This window comes from Lepidochelys kempii, chromosome 23 (assembly GCF_965140265.1).
Source record: "Lepidochelys kempii isolate rLepKem1 chromosome 23, rLepKem1.hap2, whole genome shotgun sequence".
In the NCBI taxonomy this organism is placed as follows: Eukaryota; Metazoa; Chordata; order Testudines; family Cheloniidae; genus Lepidochelys; species Lepidochelys kempii.
Window position 1 is genome coordinate 15,478,221 of NC_133278.1, and position 20,939 is coordinate 15,499,159.

General features: G+C 52.7%; 1 protein-coding gene across 5 annotated transcripts in view; it reads right to left on the reverse strand.

The window, feature by feature from the left end:
* Positions 1-4,830: 4,830 nt before the first annotated feature.
* WNK3 (WNK lysine deficient protein kinase 3) overlaps positions 4,831-20,939 on the reverse strand; it is a 59,147-nt gene continuing 43,038 nt past the window's right edge. For 4 of the 5 annotated variants that reach the window (XM_073321509.1, XM_073321506.1, XM_073321507.1 and 1 more), the window contains exons 15-25: positions 18,088-18,243; positions 17,943-17,994; positions 16,731-16,826; positions 15,293-16,041; positions 14,612-14,843; positions 14,158-14,267; positions 13,356-13,810; positions 12,481-12,692; positions 11,160-11,261; positions 9,414-9,616; positions 4,831-9,146 (exon numbers count right to left, since the gene is read on the reverse strand). In XM_073321509.1, coding sequence (XP_073177610.1) covers positions 8,817-9,146; positions 9,414-9,616; positions 11,160-11,261; positions 12,481-12,692; positions 13,356-13,810; positions 14,158-14,267; positions 14,612-14,843; positions 15,293-16,041; positions 16,731-16,826; positions 17,943-17,994; positions 18,088-18,243 — 2,697 coding nt within the window. In that variant the 3' untranslated portion in view covers positions 4,831-8,816. The remainder of the gene's footprint in view (positions 9,147-9,413; positions 9,617-11,159; positions 11,262-12,480; positions 12,693-13,355; positions 13,811-14,157; positions 14,268-14,611; positions 14,844-15,292; positions 16,042-16,730; positions 16,827-17,942; positions 17,995-18,087; positions 18,244-20,939) is intronic. The other variant, XM_073321510.1, reaches the window with a different exon arrangement.

The following is a 20,939-nucleotide window of genomic DNA, read 5'->3' on the forward strand; positions in this document are numbered from 1 at the left end:
ACACACAGAGAATAGGAACCAATACCTCCTCCCACCCACTGTCCTGCTGGTAATAGCCTATCTAAAGTGATCATCAGGTGGGCCGTTTCCAGCACAAATCCAGGTTTTGTCACCCTCCACCCCCCCCCACATTCACTCTCCTGCTGGTGATAGCCCATCCAAAGTGACCACTCTTTACACAACGTGCATGACAATCAAGTTGGGCTATTTCCTGCACAAATCCAGGTTTTCTCACATCCCCCCCACCCCCATACACACACAAACTCACTCTCCTGCTGGTGATAGCTCATCCAAACTGACCACTCTCCAAGTTTAAATCCAAGTTAAACCAGAACATGGGGGGGGGGGGGGTAGGAAAAAACAAGAGGAAACAGGCTACCTTGCATAATGACTTAGCCACTCCCAGTCTCTATTTAAGCCTAAATTAATAGTATCCAATTTGCAAATGAATTCCAATTCAGCAGTTTCTCGCTGGAGTCTGGATTTGAAGTTTTTTTGTTTTAAGATAGCGACCTTCATGTCTGTGATTGCGTGACCAGAGAGATTGAAGTGTTCTCCGACTGGTTTATGAATGTTATAATTCTTGACATCTGATTTGTGTCCATTTATTCTTTTATGTAGAGACTGTCCAGTTTGACCAATGTACATGGCAGAGGGGCATTGCTGGCACATGATGGCATAGATCACATTGGTGGATGTGCAGGTGAACGAGCCTCTGATCGTGTGGCTGATGTTATTAGGCCCTGAGATGGTGTCCCCTGAATAGATATGTGGGCACAATTGGCAACGGGCTTTGTTGCAAGGATAAGTTCCTGGGTTAGTGGTTCTGTTGTGTGGTATGTGGTTGTTGGTGAGTATTTGCTTCAGGTTGGGGGGCTGTCTGTAGGCAAGGACTGGCCTGTCTCCCAAGATTTGTGAGAGTGTTGGGTCATCCTTTAGGATAGGTTGTAGATCCTTAATAATGCGTTGGAGGGGTTTTAGTTGGGGGCTGAAGGTGACGGCTAGTGGCGTTCTGTTATTTTCTTTGTTAGGCCTGTCCTGTAGTAGGTAACTTCTGGGAACTCTTCTGGCTCTATCAATCTGTTTCTTTACTTCTGCAGGTGGGTATTGTAGTTGTAAGAAAGCTTGACAGAGATCTTGTAGGTGTTTGTCTCTGTCTGAGGGGTTGGAGCAAATGCGGTTGTATCGCAGAGCTTGGCTGTAGACGATGGATCGTGTGGTGTGGTCAGGTGAAAGCTGGAGGCATGCAGGTAGGAATAGCGGTCAGTAGGTTTCCGGTATAGGGTGGTGTTTATGTGACCATTGTTTATTAGCACTGTAGTGTCCAGGAAGTGGATCTCTTGTGTGGACTGGACCAGGCTGAGGTTGGTGGTGGGATGGAAATTGTTGAAATCATGGTGGAATTCCTCAAGGGCTTCTTTTCCATGGGTCCAGATGATGAAGATGTCATCAATATAGCTCAAGTAGAGTAGGGGCTTTGAGTCGGGCTTTATTCTGACTCAAGGAATATTTCCAAAATACCTCTGAACAGCATACTAATCCACAGAGGTCTCCCTACCAACACTACAGAAAGAGGGATTCTAGGTGGACTCCTCCTGAAGGTCGAAACAGCAGACTGGACTTCTACATAGAGTGCTTCCGCCGACGTGCACGGGCTGAAATTGTGGAAAAGCAGCATCACTTGCCCCATAACCTCAGCCATGCGGAACGCAATGCCATCCACAGCCTCAGAAACAACTCTGACATCATAATCAAAAAGGCTGACAAAGGAGGTGCTGTTGTCATCATGAATAGGTCGGAATATGAACAAGAGGCTGCTCGGCAGCTCTCCAACACGAGTTTCTACAAGCCATTACCCTCTGATCCCACTGAGAGTTACCAAAAGCAACTACAGCATTTGCTCAAGAAACTTCCTGAAAAAGCACAAGATCAAATCCGCACAGACACACCCCTGGAACCCCGACCTGGGATATTCTATCTACTACCCAAGATCCATAAACCTGGAAATCCTGGGCGCCCCATCATCTCAGGCATTGGCACCCTGACAGCAGGATTGTCTGGCTATGTAGACTCCCTCCTCAGGCCCTACGCTACCAGCACTCCCAGCTACCTTCGAGACACCACTGACTTCCTGAGGAAACTTCAATCCATCGGTGATCTTCCTGATAACACCATCCTGGCCACTATGGATGTAGAAGCCCTCTACACCAACATTCCACACAAAGATGGACTACAAGCCGTCAAGAACACTATCCCCGATAATGTCACGGCTAACCTGGTGGCTGAACTTTGTGACTTTGTCCTTACCCATAACTACTTCACATTTGGGGACAATGTATACCTTCAGATCAGCGGCACTGCTATGGGTACCCGCATGGCCCCACAGTATGCCAACATTTTTATGGCTGATTTAGAACAACGCTTCCTCAGCTCTCGTCCCCTAAAGCCCCTACTCTACTTGCGCTATATTGATGACATCTTCATCATCTGGACCCATGGAAAAGAAGCCCTTGAGGAATTCCACCATGATTTCAACAATTTCCATCCCACCACCAACCTCAGCCTGGTCCAGTCCACACAAGAGATCCACTTCCTGGACACTACAGTGCTAATAAACAATGGTCACATAAACACCACCCTATACCGGAAACCTACTGACCGCTATTCCTACCTGCATGCCTCCAGCTTTCACCCTGACCACACCACACGATCCATCGTCTACAGCCAAGCTCTGCGATACAACCGCATTTGCTCCAACCCCTCGGACAGAGACAAACACCTACAAGATCTCTGTCAAACTTTCTTACAACTACAATACCCACCTGCAGAAGTAAAGAAACAGATTGATAGAGCCAGAAGAGTTCCCAGAAGTTACCTACTACAGGACAGGCCTAACAAAGAAAATAACAGAACGCCACTAGCCGTCACCTTCAGCCCCCAACTAAAACCCCTCCAACGCATTATTAAGGATCTACAACCTATCCTAAGGATGACCCAACACTCTCACAAATCTTGGGAGACAGGCCAGTCCTTGCCTACAGACAGCCCCCCAACCTGAAGCAAATACTCACCAACAACCACATACCACACAACAGAACCACTAACCCAGGAACTTATCCTTGCAACAAAGCCCGTTGCCAATTGTGCCCACATATCTATTCAGGGGACACCATCTCAGGGCCTAATAACATCAGCCACACTATCAGAGGCTCGTTCACCTGCACATCCACCAATGTGATCTATGCCATCATGTGCCAGCAATGCCCCTCTGCCATGTACATTGGTCAAACTGGACAGTCTCTACGTAAAAGAATAAATGGACACAAATCAGATGTCAAGAATTATAACATTCATAAACCAGTCGGAGAACACTTCAATCTCTCTGGTCACGCAATCACAGACATGAAGGTCGCTATCTTAAAACAAAAAAACTTCAAATCCAGACTCCAGCGAGAAACTGCTGAATTGGAATTCATTTGCAAATTGGATACTATTAATTTAGGCTTAAATAGAGACTGGGAGTGGCTAAGTCATTATGCAAGGTAGCCTGTTTCCTCTTGTTTTTTCCTACCGGCCCCCCCCAGATGTTCTGGTTTAACTTGGATTTAAACTTGAAGAGTGGTCAGTTTGGATGAGCTATTACCAGCAGGAGAGTGAGTTTGTGTGTGTATGGGGGTGGGGGGGATGTGAGAAAACCTGGATTTGTGCAGGAAATAGCCCAACTTGATTGTCATGCACATTGTGTAAAGAGTTGTCACTTTGGATGGGCTATCACCAGCAGGAGAGTGAATGTGGGGGGGGGTGGAGGGTGACAAAACCTGGATTTGTGCTGGAAATGGCCCACCTGATGATCACTTTAGATAAGCTATTACCAGCAGGACAGTGGGGTGGGAGGAGGTATTGGTTCATATTCTCTGTGTATATATAAAGTCTGCTGCAGTTTCCACGATATGCATCTGATGAAGTGAGCTGTAGCTCACGAAAGCTCATGCTCTAATAAATTGGTTAGTCTCTAAGGTGCCACAAGTCCTCCTTTTCTTTTTGCGAATACAGACTAACACGGCTGTTACTCTGAAACCTGTCATAGAAGGTCTAGTCGCCACCTGGGAGTGACCAGCAAGGACTACAACTCCCAGCGGCCATTGCTGCCCGCAGCCACCTTTGCCCACCCTGCTTCCTAGCCCCAGGCCATGCTGGGAGTTGTAGTCCAATAACTTCCCCACCCCCAGCAGCCTACAATTCACAGTAGCCTCCTTACCCCAGAGAGCTGAGGGGAAAAGGGTGGGGATTATATTACCCAGAATCCTCTCAGAGAACAGGGGGAGGGGCCTCATTGACATTACCCAGAATCCTCTGAGAACAGGGGGAGGGGCCTCATTGACATTACCCAGAATCCTCTCTGGGAAAGCAGGCGGGGGTGGGGGGGGTTCTCGATTTAGGCAGCGGGGCCTCGGGCTGGGCTCACAGCAGCATTGTTTGCGTCGACAGGGCGAGGCCGCTCCGCACCAGCTCAACACGGGGCCTGGCCGAGAAGCTGCAGGCCTGGGGCTGCGCTTCTGTGCTTCACAGCCCGCTACGTTCGCATTACAAGCGAGTCCTGCCAGTCACAGCTCAGGGGATTGATTGTTTTCCCCTGTGCTCAGCCTCACACTATCCCCCCCCTCTTTTTTATCCCCCACAGGTCTATTCATGTTGGCCAGGGGGAGGTGGTTGGCGAAGGAAGTGGAGAATTTTTGCCTGTGTCTCCGCTCCCCCCCTTCCCAAACCCACACACTTCCACGTCCCCTAGGATAAACTGGAGATTTGTAACCACCAAAAAGAAACAAAATATTAAAAAACAAAAGTCCAAATGTATTTTAGGTTAACATAGTTTTCACCAAACATTTCACCTTTACAGAGTAAGAACGTGTAAAATGAAGGACAGACAGACTGCTGGGTTTCGGAAATGAAACAGCCCAGAATGCATCATTTTAACGACTATTAAATAAAACACCTTAAAGGGCCGTTAAGAATCACGCCCCGCGGAACAATGCCAGTGGCTTGGCTTATTTTGATGGCTTAATTAGGGACACAAATAATTCATGAGCAATGCTTCTGTGGATAAAACAAGCTTTTCAAATTGTTGCTACTGAAAGGCAGATCGGTGCTCCAGCTTTCACATGCGCTACCAAAGATCCCAGGTCAACGGTGCAGTGTCTAAATCATATTTTCATTCATCTAGCTGAATTCAAGGGGGGGGATTTGCCTCAAGAGAGCAAATGCAATCGCTACACAAATAATTAACTGAGAAAACGGAAGATCAAATGTCACTTTGAAGTCCCATAAGACGAGGGGTGGAAATAAAGCAACATTGGGAAATTGGAGGCTGGATTCAAACAGCACTAAAAAAAATGAGGTAGATAAAACCAAGAGCAAACATAAAAAGCACCAGGTTCAGCAGACTGTACCCCAAACCAGCCCGTTATTAAACTGATCCATTCGTTACAGTGGACGCTGACCCTGGCAGACTTCCACCTGAAAGAGGCACAGCAGGAAAATAAAACGTCTCTTTAAAAAAATAATAATAATAATAATAATAATAATAATTCACATTTGTTTATCACCTTCAAATTCTTCATGCTGGATAGAAAATAAAAATGCCACGTGGGACCCAGAAAGCTCCTTGTTACATTACAGCCAACGAAAAGATGAACCGTTCCATACAGACGGAACGCCGCTACTGACTCTTTGGGGGCTGGGGGTGCGGTTTGGTTTGTTATCAGATTTACAGCATCTATTTCTAGCGTGCTGCTCAGACACTTCATGATAGAGAGGATACATCTGGAGGGACTGCAGTCTTCGAAGGACTTGTAGTTTGCCCTAGGAAACAGACACAAGCGTCTGGTCCATACAGACAGTAGGTGTTTTCCCGGTCTAACTGCAGCCATTTCTGCTGTTGGGCCCTAATCTGGGACACCCTCCCCTTCTGCTGTTTAAAACCCTTCCTGAATCAAGGCTAGATTCCCAGTGTCACTAAGGGTCTGTCTGTGCATGGACTCTTCCCAATTAACTGTTCCTGTCCCTGATTACTCATACACTTCAACTTGTGCTTTGCTGGATCAGGGCCAGAGCGCTCCACAATTAGCAGGGTCAAAGCCAAAAGCATCCTCCAGACCTGCTTTTATACCACTCTCCCTGGGTGAGTTACAGACAGGGTACCAGCCCCGTCCCTCCTGTAGACACGGCTGTACCACTACAGCTTTCTCCTCGTCCTTCAAGGGAACAGCCAGACCAACAGGTGCACACGAAGGTGTGCTTTCACTCTACCTGCATAGCACTCGGATTTCTGTCCGGTTTTGGTGTCAGTTACAATCAGGTCCCAGAGCTAGTTCGGAGTCTTAGGCCTGGGTCTACGGAAAATCCCTCCTGCTGCAGCCTTGCAAGAGCAGACAAGCCCTTGATTTCCCCTCCCACTGGAAAACCAAAGGCTGTTTCGCAGATCTGTGCTTTGGGGAAAGGAAGAAAGCTAAGGCCAAGCACCTCCCATTTCCAAACACCCTCTCCTCCAAGTGGAAAACAAAACCAGACTTCGTAGCCCAAGTGCCTACACCGTTTGAGACTTGTTTTTAACGGAGTGAACACAACCAGCCAAAAAACAATTGAAAAGTCTTAAAAAAATCCAAAAAATCCCAGGGAGATGAGAAACGCTGTTCTCAGGTCTTCACAAACGCCACTCGCTATCTGCGTGTGGGTTTGTTTTCTGCACGTGTTCGCTATAAAAAAGTTAAACCCACTGGTGTCAAGTCACCCTCAGACATGCAGCCCTTCCCAGTAAAAATCTGACAAAAACCTTAGGAGACAGCAGTTATAAGGCAATGCAAGTGGCTGCAGGCAGACAAAGCGGGGGGGGGGGCATGGAATGGGGCCGGGTTTGCACCTCTACCTGGGTCCATTCCTAATGCTGTTCTAAGCGGAGCTTTCAGGGTGGAGCAGAAGCATTTGGCACATCTGAAAAGTTCCTATCTGACAAAGGGCCCAGCCTTGCAAGATCCAACGGACTTGAAAGCCACCTGGCAAAGAAATGTCTGTTTGAAACTCAGGATGCAGAAAAGGCCACGTGACAGAAACGCCAAGGGGAGATGGGATGAGTTTTGGCAAGTGATATTAAGTCCCTGTTCCTACCACAAATCTAACCCAACCCCATGTGCTAAAATCCTTGCAAAGACAATAAGGAATTGAAGCCAAGTTGGGTACCGGTGTTGGAGTCAGTGGGTCCATCAGGTGAGACGGAGAAAGAGGATTTGCTGCACTTCACGTAAACCAAACTTCAGCTAAAAAAATCTCCATTAGCCTCAATTAGTCTCTTTCTCTGAAAGCACTCTCTCCGAGCATAGCCACTGCAGGGCTGCAATCAGGGGACATGTGCTAGTCTACAACCCAGGCCTCGGAGGCAGGTTGCAAAGGGAAAGAATATTAAAAAGAAACAAACCCACTGAAAGTGAGCCGTTTCGAATGCGCTCCAGATCATAACGCGAAGTCGACCCCCATGTTCAGGTTGCTGTGCTTAAGATTTCAGAGCCCAAAAGGGGTCAAATATGAGCTATGAGATCAAAGCCAGGATGACGCAGGATGAAATTTTCAGAAGTGCCATTTTCAAAAGAGACGTAGGAGCTGATTTTCAAAGGTATTTAGGAGAGTAAAGATGCAAACAGGTGCCTACCAGCATAGTCACAAAGCACTAAGCAGGTTAGGTGGATAAATTTGATTGAAATCAATGAGTTAAGCCGCTAAACTGCTTCTTCCTTTGAAAATCAGGAAAAGTCCCTTTCAAAAATGGACTTGAGGCAATATTTTCAAATGCGCCTAAGATAGAAAAACATTGGAAGCCAGTGCTTCTGAAAGGCAGGCTTTTCAAAACAAGGGCAGCTGCAAAAGCACAGGGTTTAGCAGGGCTAAACTAAGACCCCAATTCACTGCGTTTGCTCCCAAATTCTCTACAGCACAGAGGTGCACACAGCCCTGTTGCCCTGTCTAATTTTGCACCTCCAAATCTGTGTCCCAGATGGGGTGACTGAGATTGGAAGAGATTTAAAATAGCCCCCTCCCAGCAACTCCCCCCCACTCTGAGACTCGTGTCTGCTGCAAAAATAACAAAACCAGAACTCATTTCAACAGGAAACACCCAACTACCCAAGCATCTCTCAGCTGCTCAAATCAAAGAAGTGTGCGTATGAGGAACGAGGAAATAGCTGCTGGCTTTGCACAGAGCTGCCCTGAGTGGCTCAAGGATATTCCTGACACAGCAACAGGATTGGTGAGATCAAGGAAACCCTTTTTTCAGTCCCCAATCCTCCTGGCTCAGGGTTGGAAGGAGGGTCTTTAGAACTCAGCAGAAGCTAGCTGCACTGATCAAAACATTTTTTCTTTCTAAACTTCCCAGCCGCAGCTCAAACCGACGTGAGTTCTAGGAGCACATTTTCCATCACCTAACTTAAAAACCAAATCAGAAATTCCTCCCCACCATCACGTCTGCCATTTAAAAGATGCAGGCGGACAGCTTCTCCGCCAGAGAGGGGTGAAATGGAGGTTTCTTTCTGAAGCGATCACGTCTCAGGAGCATGAGACGCAGGAGCCAAGTTTACCAAAGCTGGTTAAAAAAATCAAATCAAATCAAGTATTCCGGGAGGATAGGAACCGTGCCACAAGTCACTGTTAGCTGAGCCAAATCGCCTCCACTGGCAGACTGGGCGTCAGCCACACCAGAATCCACACGGTTTGCAGGCCACGATGGGGGAGTACGACAACACCCTGTTTGCCTCCAGCTCCCTGCTCTGGCTTCATTTGGGACCAGGCGGGATGGTAGCTGGGTTAGGGACCGGGGAGGCCGGGAATCCCAGCATGCTGCCCCCAGGCTGGAAGGGTCCGATGGGCGGGGAGGGGACGACAACCGACTGCTGAGCCATCCCCGAAACACCCACCCACTGCATTGGGTAAGCTGCCCCTGCCATGGCGTTGTACTGGCAGACGTGGGGCATGCCGTAGGGCGGCAGGACGCTGGGGAAAGCCGGGAGGGCCAGTCCGGGGGGCAAGGAGGCCGGCACAGTCCCGCGGATCTGGGAGAGGGAGGAAATCCAGGTGGAGGTGTAGCCCACTGACGAGGACGTGTTCTAAAAGAGGAAGGGGAGAGAGAGAGCAGTCAGATGGATCAGAAAATTCTGAGCCCATTCCCCTCGCAGCGCCAGGGAGAGAACCCAGGAGTCCTGGATCCCAGCCTCCCCTGCTCTAAGAACTAGATCCCCCTCGCCTCCCTGCGCCGGGGACAGAACCAAGGAGTCCTGGCTCCCAGCCTCCCCCCTCTAAGCACTAGACCTCACTCCGCTCCCTGCACCGGGGACAGGACCCAGGTGTCCTGGCCCCCAACCGTCCCCTCTCACCTCGCAGGCTTTGCTCCAGCTGTCCCCCTCCAGCCGGTGCTGGTTCTGTTTGATCTGGTTCAGGCTAGGTTTCATGAGGGCGTTCCCGACCGCCTCCTTAGTCCAGTCATCCACCAGCTTGTGCAAGTCGTCGGTGAACATCCCCTTCTTGCTGGCCGGGGACTGCTGGCAGGAGGCAGTCCCACTGACAGCACATAGCTGCTCTGTCGGGGAGAGGGGCAGAGAAGGGGTTAGGCAGGGCGAGGGTGGCCATGGCCCTCCTCACATGGGCAGCGACACCCACAGCTAGCCGACGTTCCCCGTTCCCAGGGGGAGGAATTAGCCAAGTAAACGCCAGCCAAGTTCTTGGCCCTCACGGCTCCTTAGAGACGGGGCCAGCCCGTCTTACAGGGTGGGCAAGTGAGGCAGAGAGGGGGAGGGAAGGGAAAGATTTGGTATCCACCCGTCCGTCCATCCCCATCCAAACTCCTCTGATCCATCCATCCCCAACTGCATTCCTCCAGCTAACCATCCGTGCATCCCCAGCCACGTCCCTCTGTCCATCCATCCCCACACACCCCTGTATCCACCCGCCCCTCTCTCCTTCTTCTTCCCCATCCCTCCCTATATATGTCCTTTCATTCATCCATCCATCCCCGTGCACCCCTTCCATCCCCCCCACACCCATGCATTCCCCAAATGCATCCGTCCCACACATACCCTTCCATCCCCCCACACACCCATCCATCTCGCCATCCATCCCCTCCCCCCCCGCACACCCATCCAGCCATCCAAGAATTTGATCCTGACACCCATCACCGTAATATCTGGGCACCTTGCACGTGAAATCAAGGGCAGTAGCGAGGTCCCTAGTGCTTAGATGGGAAGCTCTGCGGGGGCAGGAACTGTCTTTCTGTTATGGGTTTGTACAGTGCCTGGCGCGTTGGGGTGGTGGGCCATGGCTGGGGCTCCTAGGAGGTTCCGTAATACACCTAATACACACTGTACAGTGCCCGGCTCAGGTGATCAATCCCCTGTCATGGCAGGGTCCCGGGGCGTCGGAGGCACCGGGGTCTCTCTTGCTCAAACAGCGATTCAGCCCCATTTTACATTAATGCCTCTGGGCTCACTGCCAGGTGGAACTCGCTGGGCTGGGCAGGGGCCGGAGCGCACCATCCAACGTGCCCGCCTGGGCTTGCGTGCTAGAAGACTATGGGTCTGTGCACCGAGACTGGTGGGGGGCAGCAGAGCAGATAAAGTACAGGGTGGAGGGCCCAGACACTGGGGCAATGGGGCCGGAAGCACCCCCAAGCCCGAACCAATGGGGCTCTGAGAAGTATAGAAAGACAGAACCAGCTGTGGCCGGAGAATTAGATTACGCAGACCCAAGAGGGGCCAGAGGAGTAAATCAGACAGACACAGACAAACCAAACCACCAGCTAGAGGAAATTTCCCCCTGGGTCAGGCTATCCCAGAGCAGCCTAGCGGGGTCTCTTCGTAAGGGCTCCTAGCTCACACAAAGTGCTTTCCATCTGTAGGTCTCAACGTGCTCTACACAGGGGTGCTAGTATCTTCACCCTGGTTTCACAGATGGGGAAACCGAGGCACAGGCCGGGGCCAAGTGACTCATCTGAGCAGCCGGGAACAGAACCCAGGTCTCCCAAGTCCTAATCTGGTGCTTTAATCCTTAGCCCGGGCTGCCTCCACCCTGGGCTGTCTGCAGGGGAACTGGCTAAGTGCCTCCCCTCCCCCGGGGCGCAGAGGTACCTGGGCTGGGCTCCCCCGGGGCACAGCTCTGATGCAGCAGGCGGGCCTGGATGCTCAGCTGATAGTCAATCATGGAGGCGGCGGTGGTCGTGCAGCAGCACTCTGTGCGTACGGGAGGGAGGGAGTTAAAAATCACGACGTAACCCACTCGCTTTCCAACCCGTCAGCTCCCACGAGCCACCAACCCCGGGCTACAACCTAATCTGGGGGGGTCAATTGCACCCCACCCCCACTCCATCCAAAGTCAGTAGCCCCCTCAGGGCAGCTGGCCCTGCTGTGGTGACCATGGGCAAGTCACGACCTTTCTGTCCCTCAGTTTATCCAGCTGTAAAATGGGGATATATATATATACCAGCTTCCTCTGTGAAGGCTGGCAGATTACATAAGGTGTACATCATTAAGGATGAGCGTCGTTAACCACTGGAACAATTCCCCATGGGGCATGGCAGATTCCCCATCGCTGGGCGCTTTTCAGTCAAGGTGGGCCGTTTTCCTAAGAGGTCAGCCCCAGGAATTACTTTGGGGACACGCTCTGGCCTGTGTCAGACTAGATCAGTGGTTCTCAACCAGGGCTACACACACCCCTGGGGGTACTCAGAGGGCTTCCAGGGGGTCAATCAACTCATCTAGAGATTTGCCTAGTTTTACAACAGGCTCCATAAAAAGCACCAGCGAAATCAGTGCCCACTAACGTGTCACACAGACAACGCCTGGTTCACACTGCTCTGCCAGTGCAATAGTTCTAGCCCAAGGGGTTTATTTTACAGCGATCTGGTACAGATGTGAACATCAGCCATTTGTCAATACCGCTGTGCCTGGGACGCTTGTCTAGTTCTAGGTCTGATTTTGTAAGCAAGTCAATTTTAAGCGAGGTGAAACTTGGGGGGACGCAAGACAAATCAACCTCCTGAGCGGGGTCCGGCAGTCTGGAATGGTTGAGAGCCCCTGGACTGATGATCGCAATGGTCCTTCTGCTCTGAAATCTAAGCACCTCGCTCGGAGCCAGGGGCCATTGTTCATAGGTTTGGCTAGCTTCAACTTCCAGCCCTGGCATGGCGGGAGACGTTCGCCTGCCACACCGAAGAGCCTGTTAGCAAATATTTGTTCCCCGTGCAGGTACATCTAGGCGGGGATCGAGCCAGAGCGACCGAGCTCCTTGCTAAAGCCCGGTTTCCAACCCTCGGATCATCCCCATGGCTCGTCTCTGGCCTCTCCACCTCAAGCTCCCCTGTGCAATGCCAGTTCCCTTTGATCCCCATCCCGGAAGGCCAGAAGGGACCAGGGCGGCCCCACGTTGGCCAGGGCTCATTTCCTGGCTTACCTGTGGCGACGATACAGTTCTCGGCGTGCGTCAGGACCTGAGGCCGGCTGCGCAATTTGCTTCTGAAAGAGCGAGGCCGGCGGGGGGAGGCGGGCTGCAGGGACAGCTCCGACAGCTCAGGCTTGCTGTCTTTGAGGGCGTGCAGGCGTTTGTACAGCTCCTGCAGCTCCCGGCTCTGCTGGGCCTGGAGCGTCACCACCTCCTGGACGTGTCTGCGGGGCAGGAAAAGCCGTCAGCACGGCGTCCCCAAACCAGCAGGAACTGGCTTTGGACAAGTGAGCTACTCAGCTGCTCCGTGAGGGGGGCCTGGGTTCCCTCCCCAGCTCTGGGAGGGGAGTGGGGTCTAGTGGTTAGAGCAGGGTGGGGCTGGGAGCCAGGACTCCTGGGTTCTTTTCTTGGCGCTGCCACTTCCCCGACCTATGCCTCTGTTTCCCCTTGTCTGTCTAGCATATTTAAACTGTGAGCTCCTGACCCACTCTCTGGGTGTTGCGCACGCCCGGCCCAACGGGGCTCCGACCCTGACCTCTAGGCATAAGAGGAAAAACAACAAATGGTCCTAACAATTCGCTCCAGGCTGGCTCTGAAAGGACAAAGCAGGACTGGACTGAGGCAAGCCTGAGTCTGCACAGAGCCTGCGCTGATTGCTCAGAGAGATGTGAAGTGACCCTGTCTGAATCTGCAGAGAACCTGAGCCAGCAGCTGCCCTGTAACTCTCCAGCCCAAGCCTCACTGCTTGGGGGGCCTGGCGAACCCCACCCCAGCCAGGGGCTTGACGTGTAGGAGGAGAAGCCCTGGGGGAGGAGATCCCTGGTCCTTGCGCAGGATTGGGGGGAAGAGAGTTGGAGGTCACAGTCGGGCTTCCCAGGCCCCCTTACTTCTCCCGCAGCCGCTGCAGCTCCACCTTCAGGTCCTCGTCCTCGAGCTCAGACTCGTCATCGCTGCTCATGGGCGAAGAGGCCGAGTGGAAGAGGGAACTACGGCGCATGGCCCCGTGGCCGACACGGTCCTCGGCCAGCGGGGGGCACTGGTCCCTGCCAGACCCCAGGGTCTCCCCCGATTCCTCGGGGCCCAGCTCACTATCGGAGCTGGGCTGCCTCAGGACAGGCCCCTCGGCCCACGGCTCTGTGCTGCTCCCTGTGGCCGACAGCTCCTCCGGCTCCTGCTCTGGGGTGAGGGAAGAGGCATCGGTCTCACAGGCCGGGCCAGCCCACAGGAGCGACTCTCCCGGCGGGGGGGTGCCTGGATCGTCTGTCTGAGGCTCCTCCAGCCCGGCAGCATCAGGTCCGGCATCTGCAGTGCAGGGAGCTGGCTGCTGCGGCACGGAGGTGACCTGGGACAATCAGGGATGGACAGGGTTAGCTGGGAAGGGCAGGGCCCCGCCCTGAAGAGGTCATGCCTAGGGGTATTGGGAGGGGCTGGGAGCCAGGACTCCAGGGTTCTCTCCCCGGCTCTGGGAGGGGAGTGGGGTCTGGTGAATTAGCGCCGGGGGGCTGGGAGCCTGGACTCCTGGGTTCTCTCCCTGCCTCTGAGAAGGGAGCAGGGTGTGGCTAGTAAGAGCAGGGGGACTGGGAGCCAGGACTCCTGGGTTCTCTCCTCGGCTCTGGGAGGGGAGCAGGGTCTGGTGGATTAGAGCCAGGGGCATGGGGAGGGAGCCAGGCCGTGGCTGGCAAGACCCACCTGGAAGCGACCTCGCTGATAGGACACCGAAGCCGATCTCCACCTCCCACTGGCTTCGTTCGCCCCAGCCTGCTCAGCAGGCCCCTCCGTCCTCGTCTCCTCTGCCTCCGCTGCCAAGGGGCGCCACAGCGGGAAGAAAAGAAGAGCAGAAACAAGGGAGGGCATCGCGGGTTGGAACCGCACCACAGGGGCCGCACCTCCCAAGAGTGATGCCACGTCCAACGCTCCACCCCCGGTGCTGGCCGGTTTTTCCCAGCCCCCCACCCTCCCCGAGACTTACGCTTCTAGGTGGAATGGAAAATAATGCGGGGAAGTGGGGGGAGCCCGAGAAAAGGAAAGTGGCGATGGCTGTGCGGGGTGAAATGATGGGCGCGGAGGGGAGGCGGCGTGGGCGGGGAAAGAAATCATAAGGGATGCTTTACCTATGGTAGATCCCTGTCTCTAAGCACACTACCTTGGCGGACTTTGGATCTCTTGAAAAAGCTGGTGGATTGCCGGAGCCTGAACGCCCAGCTTTTTAATTTGCGAGTCCAGGATTTCTTGCTAATAGGGTTTTTGAGACTAGGGCAAGTAAAGCTTAGGCCAAAATATCCACCTCCTGTCTGCAGATGAACGGCTCCGATGCTGGCTACTGCAGCGGGGCAGGCCTCGGGGTTCGGCAGGGAGGAAGGCTCCGGGGACAGCTCCTGAAGGAGACACAGGGGAGGGAAAGAGAAAGAGCTGCAGCGCCTGAGTGGGACGGGGCAGCCGCAGATTCGCAAGGCAAAGGGGACCCCTGGCGCCCCCCACATCAGACTTCCCTGAATTAACTGCTGGGTGCCCTGGAGATCTCCCAGAAAACAGCCACCGGGAGGAGGGTGAAGGGGGCTCGGGAACCACCATCCTGTCCCAACCCAACTTTCAGACCCCCTCGCAGCTCCACCACATGTATCTAAAGGACTTTCCAACAGGCCGGTGCATTGGGGGCCTGATCTCAGCCAGGGGAGGGGTCTGTGCAGCACCTGGCACAAGGGGAACCCCGATCTCGGCCGGGGAGGTCAGAACATCTTGGCCCCAACCCCCCAACGCCAGCATTGTGTCCCGGGTACCGTAACTAGAGCCATACCCGCCGTCCCCCCACGCCCTCCATACTCACTTGCAGACAGAGTTCGCTGGGCGCGACCGTAATGATATCGGGGTCCTGTCTCAGCGCTGGCGAGCCAGCAGGCTGGCTGGCAGCCTCGGCGGGGGGCAGCGGAGACCCCTCGAAGGCGTCAGTCCCCTGGGACTCTGCCGGGGAGGGGACGGCAGCTGGCGCTTCCGGCCCAGCACAGGACAGCGTATCCTCGGCCGAGGAGAGTGGGGACTCTGTGCTCTGCGTGTCCTTCTGGCTATCGGAGTAGCTGTGCTCTGGGTAGAGCAGCGTCCTTAGCTTCTCATCCAGGGTTTTGATTCGGTTGTCGACAAAATCCATCTTGGGTGGCCCCTCGCCGTCAGATTCTGGCACCGAGGGGGGCAGAGGGGCCGGTTCGGAGCCAGGCGTCTGCACCTGCCCGGCGCTGGAGCTCAGAGAGGCGTCTCCTTCTTGCGGAGGCTGCTGGGACTGGCACTCAGACGCCGGGACCTCGGCCAGGAGGGGCGGCTCACCAGCGTGGGCCACTGCCAAGCCGACCGGGCGGTCGCCAGGCTGTGGGGCAGGGGGCTCTCCAGTCTCCGGCCCAGCCCAGTTGTCGTTGGCAGACAGAGGCACTAGTGTCTCCGTGTCTCCTTCCGCCAGCTGCTCAGGTTTCGAGCCGGGGCACTCTGGTGCCGTGCTGTCCTTTGGGCTGGCATTGGGACCCTGGCTCTCGGCAGCCAGCAGCCCACCCTGCGGGGATGTCTCCTTAGCATTCTCCTTGTCCGGACCTGTAACAACCGCAGGGGGAAACGTTACACCCCGACCAAGACACTGAACAGGGACCTCGGTCCCTAGCAGGTACGTGTGTCTGTCATCATCAGTAAAGACAGCTGTGGGGGTCTCCCCAAACTAAGGGCCTAAGAAGGAGCGGCTGGAAGGTGAAGGGAGCTGCTGGAAATATCTGTGGACCCCCTGCCGCTGAAGGATCTTCACAGAGACCCGATTCTCAGCGGACTCAGGCTGTATGACTATCAGTCACACTAACAGCAGTTCACACCTCTCTGAGCGATTGGCTCAGGCTCTCTGTAGACTCAGGCAAGATCACCGAGTCAGGTCACACTCAGGGCAATTCCCCCTTCTCAGAGCAACTGAGACCCATTCCTTCCCGACCCTAAATCTGGCTATCAGTTTGACCATGAACAGGGGAGAAAGACCCACCAGCCAGGCATCCAGATGGAGGATTCTCTGGACTTTCTCAGAGCATTAGCCCACCCTGTCCAGTGCCCTGTCTTACCCCAGCTGAGACCAGGATCCAAACCTGGGCCCTTCACATGAGCCCTACTGCATGGGCTACAAAGGCTTATGCCAAAGCTAAGAGAAAGCCTCTGGCTGGTTTTGACTCAGGCCTTCACTGTAAATTGTTCGTTTCCTTCTGCTCTCTGACCTCCCGTCACCCACAGTGGAAGTCTCTGCTCACCGGTAACACCCGGCATCTGGCCCTCTCTGTTCCTTATTGTCTGATTGATGCAGAATCGCCAGCGGCCGACTGGAGAGGACTGAGGAGCGCACTCGTCTGGGGAAAGATGAAAGGGGAAGCGTCACTCGAACCTACCAGCAGGTAAGTCACTAGTGGAAGTCTAGTGCATTTCTGTCCTAGTTAATCGGCCAGCCAACGCACGCCCCCGACCTCCCCACTCTGTGGGTCTGGTTTGCCTGCCTTCGAAATATCAGACGCGGGGATCATGCACGGCGAATGGGACACTGAGGCTAAGCTAACTGCTTTGCTTGGCATGAGCATCACTTGCTGAATTCGCCCTGACGGACTGGTTTAAATAACACATGCGGTTGCTGTGTAGGACAACGGTGCTGTTTTGTACCGTGCTGAAGGACAGACTTAAAAGGAAGTGAATTAAAACAATGAAATACACGACAACATCCCTGTAGCGTGAAAAACAAGGATCTCTCTACATTAATGGAGTCACAGATTCATACGTTCCGAGGCCGGAGGGGAGCGGTGTGATCATTCCACCTGGCCCCCTGTAGAGCACAGGCCGGAGAACAGCCCCAGAAAAATTCCTAGGGCAAATGTTTCAGGAAAACATCCCATCTTGATTTAAACAGAGTCAGTGATGGAGAATCCGCCGTGACCCTCCAGGAAATGGTTGCAGTGGTTAGCGACTCTCACTGTTAAAACTTCATGCCTCATTTCCTGTCTGATTGCGTCTGGCTTCAACCTCTACCCATTGGATGGTGTTAGACCTTTCTCTGCTCGACTGAAGAGCCCGTTATTAACTATCTGTTCCTGACGTGGATATTTACAGACTGGGATCAAGTCACCTCTTCACCTTCTCTTTGGTAAGCGAAATAAATTGAGCTCCTTGAGTTAACCCCAGAATCCCCAAGGTCATTATGTGCCCCAGAGAGAAACAGAGAAACATGAAAACTGGCCTCGCTATTATGAACCTCACACCAGAACACCACAGATTGATCTTGCAATCGCTAGCTAGGTCTGGGAATCGGTGACAGCATGGCCCCCTCTCAAAAAATTTTGGGAGAAGGGTGGGGAAAGCAGAGGGTCAATAAGATTCATTTCAACAAGAACCCAGTGAGGTCTCCCTTATTTCCAGCTCTCCGGGGCTCAAAGATAAGCCAACACCCCCGTGTTTCAAGGTTCTTGAAAGGTACTTACTTCCAGTCTGAGTGGAGGCAGGATTTATCTGAACTTGCTCGGACGATCCTGTCTGAATTAAAAACCGACAGGTCAATAAACAATGAAGCTTTTGAGGTGCCCACGTAGCCAAAAAGACATGCCCACAATAAAGCACTGTTCTTACTTGGCTGCTGTTGGACTCGGAGGGAACGGAATCGTTGCCAGACGCTCGCTCTTCCACCGGCAGGCTTCGGAGGATCTCCTGAGCTTGGCACACAATGGCTCTCAGCTCCTCCACAAACCTCTCCTTCTCACTCTCCAGCACAAAGTTATCTTCTACCTGATCGGGGGGGACCAACAACCAACAGTTCAATCAGCATTTCCCAAAGCGTGGGACTCGACAGCCAGGGGATTGGACAAGTACCTGAATTGTTCAGCAGATTTTCAGCTTTCACTTATTACAAAAGGCAATCTCCCTAGCTCGCACTGCTGCAAAGGAATCTTCAGTAACGTGCCCCGAGTCTGCCTGACACAACAATGCTTGCCTGTGTCTGCAGAGAGCCTGAGCCAATTGCTCAGAGAGGTGGGAACTGACCAATTTCGCTGCTGGTCCAAGCATATTAGGAAAGAGAGGAACAGCTCATATTGGGAGCAATGCTGGCTGACAGCGGTTTGAAAAAGTGGTGGCTCACCAAAAAAGAGAACAGCCCTGAAGTGGCAGGTGAGGAATCGTGCGAATTTGTAGGTTTGACTCCCAACTCTCAGAACTCCAGGGACCCACAATGCACAGCAAGAAAAGTCCCAGAATGCACAGAGCCCAACAGTGAGGCAAAGCACCAAGGGAGACCTGTCTAGAATCCAGAGTCCAACGACTACCCCCACACACACCCCAATTTTGTGAATCTAGCCCTTTAACGCCCCCAACTGATGTTGTCGATTCGCTGACATTTTTCGTAATCTTCAGATTCAGCCTGACCCGCTTTTTTTGGAACGGACCAAAACAATCAGCAAGATGTAGCAAAACCAAGCCCTATATGGCTTATCCAAGGCTAAGGTGGCTCTGGGAACTAGCCCTAGGGTGTGGCCCTCATCACCCTCTCCCAAGATCACATACTGTCCACCTTGGAAGATCAGCCCAGGTATGACACAGAGCCCAGGTGAGAACCTCAAAGCTCACGGGCACGGCGACACAACGCACTAGACCAATCTCCCACCGCAGCGCAGCATCTGAGCTGCCCAGGATGGTGGGAAGATGTTCAAAAAGGAAGTCCAAAGAGTACGGCTGTCTGCGTGGAAGGAAAATTCGTTGTTTCCCTGGCTGGAAGGGACCATTGCGACTATCCAGTCTGACCTCCTGCACAGCACAGGCCCAAGAACTGCCCCGAGATCATTCCTGCTTGAACCAGACCAGATCTTTAAGGCAAACATCCCATCTTGACTGGAAGATTGTCAGGGATGGCGAATCCGCCACAGCCGGTGGTCAGTTGTTTCAATGGTTAATTTCTCGCACTGTTATTTCCAGTCTGAATGTGTCTAGCTGCAGCCTCCTGCCATTGGACTGTCTCAGAGCTTTCTCTGCTATTAAATATTTGTTCCCCAGGTGGAGCCATATAGACCGGGATCAAGTCACCCCTTCACCTTCTCTAAAGCTAAACAAATGGAGCAGCTGGAGTCTCTCACTCTAAGGCAGGTTTTCTAACCCCTGGATCCTTCTCATGGCTCATCTCTGACCCCCGCCCCCTCCCCGATTATCGACATTCTCCTTGAAGTGTGGGTGTGACACTCCACATTCTTTATAGAAATATGCTTGTAATATGAATCAGGCATAACTAAGATGTATTTTATGCAGGATGACTCATGTAAGGTATCATTGGAAAGGTTTGTCTGATTATCTGATTTGAAGGTGATTATCCAATTTGTATGCTTGTATCATTTCTGTATCTAAGGTTAGGGTGTGTGTACTTGGGAGACATCCACCAGACAACCGGCCTAGATGGGCCATTAGGAAGAAACAATAAGACTTTGAAGATACTAATCTCTGTTGCTGTGACAGTCCTAGGTCATGTGGTCCTGTCACCTGGTACTAAACACCATCTTAAACTTCTAGTGATTTTCCACTAAAAGGAGGGGGAGGTCACACCTCGGAAACAAAAGGTACCCGCCTGGTGCAAAATTCTATCGAAGGCTGGGAGGTAAAGCCATCGGCACTCTCCCCTCACTGCCTTCCTGCCCAGAGGAATGATTGTGGAAAGTACCTGAAGAGAAAAAGGAACTAAGCTGAAGGAAAGGCAGGGGCTGAGTCCAGACTAAGACAGGAGTCTAGTCTGTAAAGGGAAATAACTGGAACTCTGAGCTACAGAAACGCTGCATCCTGCCTAAATCAACATTTAGGGTAGGGAATTGCATTTTGTAACCTGTTTCTTTGGAGTAACATAGTAATCTGCTTTGTTCTGTTTGCTATACCAGTAGTTAATAAATTTATTTCTTGTTTATTTCAAAACCCAGTTTGTGCAATTCATATGGGGGGGGGGGGAGAAGCTGTGCATATCTCTCTCCACATTGAGGGAGAGGGCGAATTTTTATGAGCTAGTGCTGTCCAGCTCTTTCTATACAGTGCAAGACAATATTATCTTGGGGGTACACTCCAGAGGGGAGGTGCACTTAAGTGCAGGGCAATTTCCTAACTGATTCTTCCCAAGTAGAGCTGATTTCAGTGTCTGTGTCTTTCTGCAGCTGGGCGTGTCCCAACCTATGTGTGTGCACTAGAGGAGGCTTGAGGGCCTGGCACAGCAGGACAGGGTGAGGGAGCCCAGGCTAGTGGAAAGGTCGGGCTCAGTGAAACCCCAATATATCAGGTGGCATCCCAGAAGGGGGGTCCAACCTGTCACAGTGGGCACAAGAACTGGATGCAGTATTCCAGCATTGGTTGCACCAGGGCCAAATCCAGAGGTGAAAGAACCTCTCTGCTCCTATTCAAGATTCCTCTGTTTATGCCGCCCAGGACTGCATTATCCCTTTTGACCCTGGCGTCGCCCT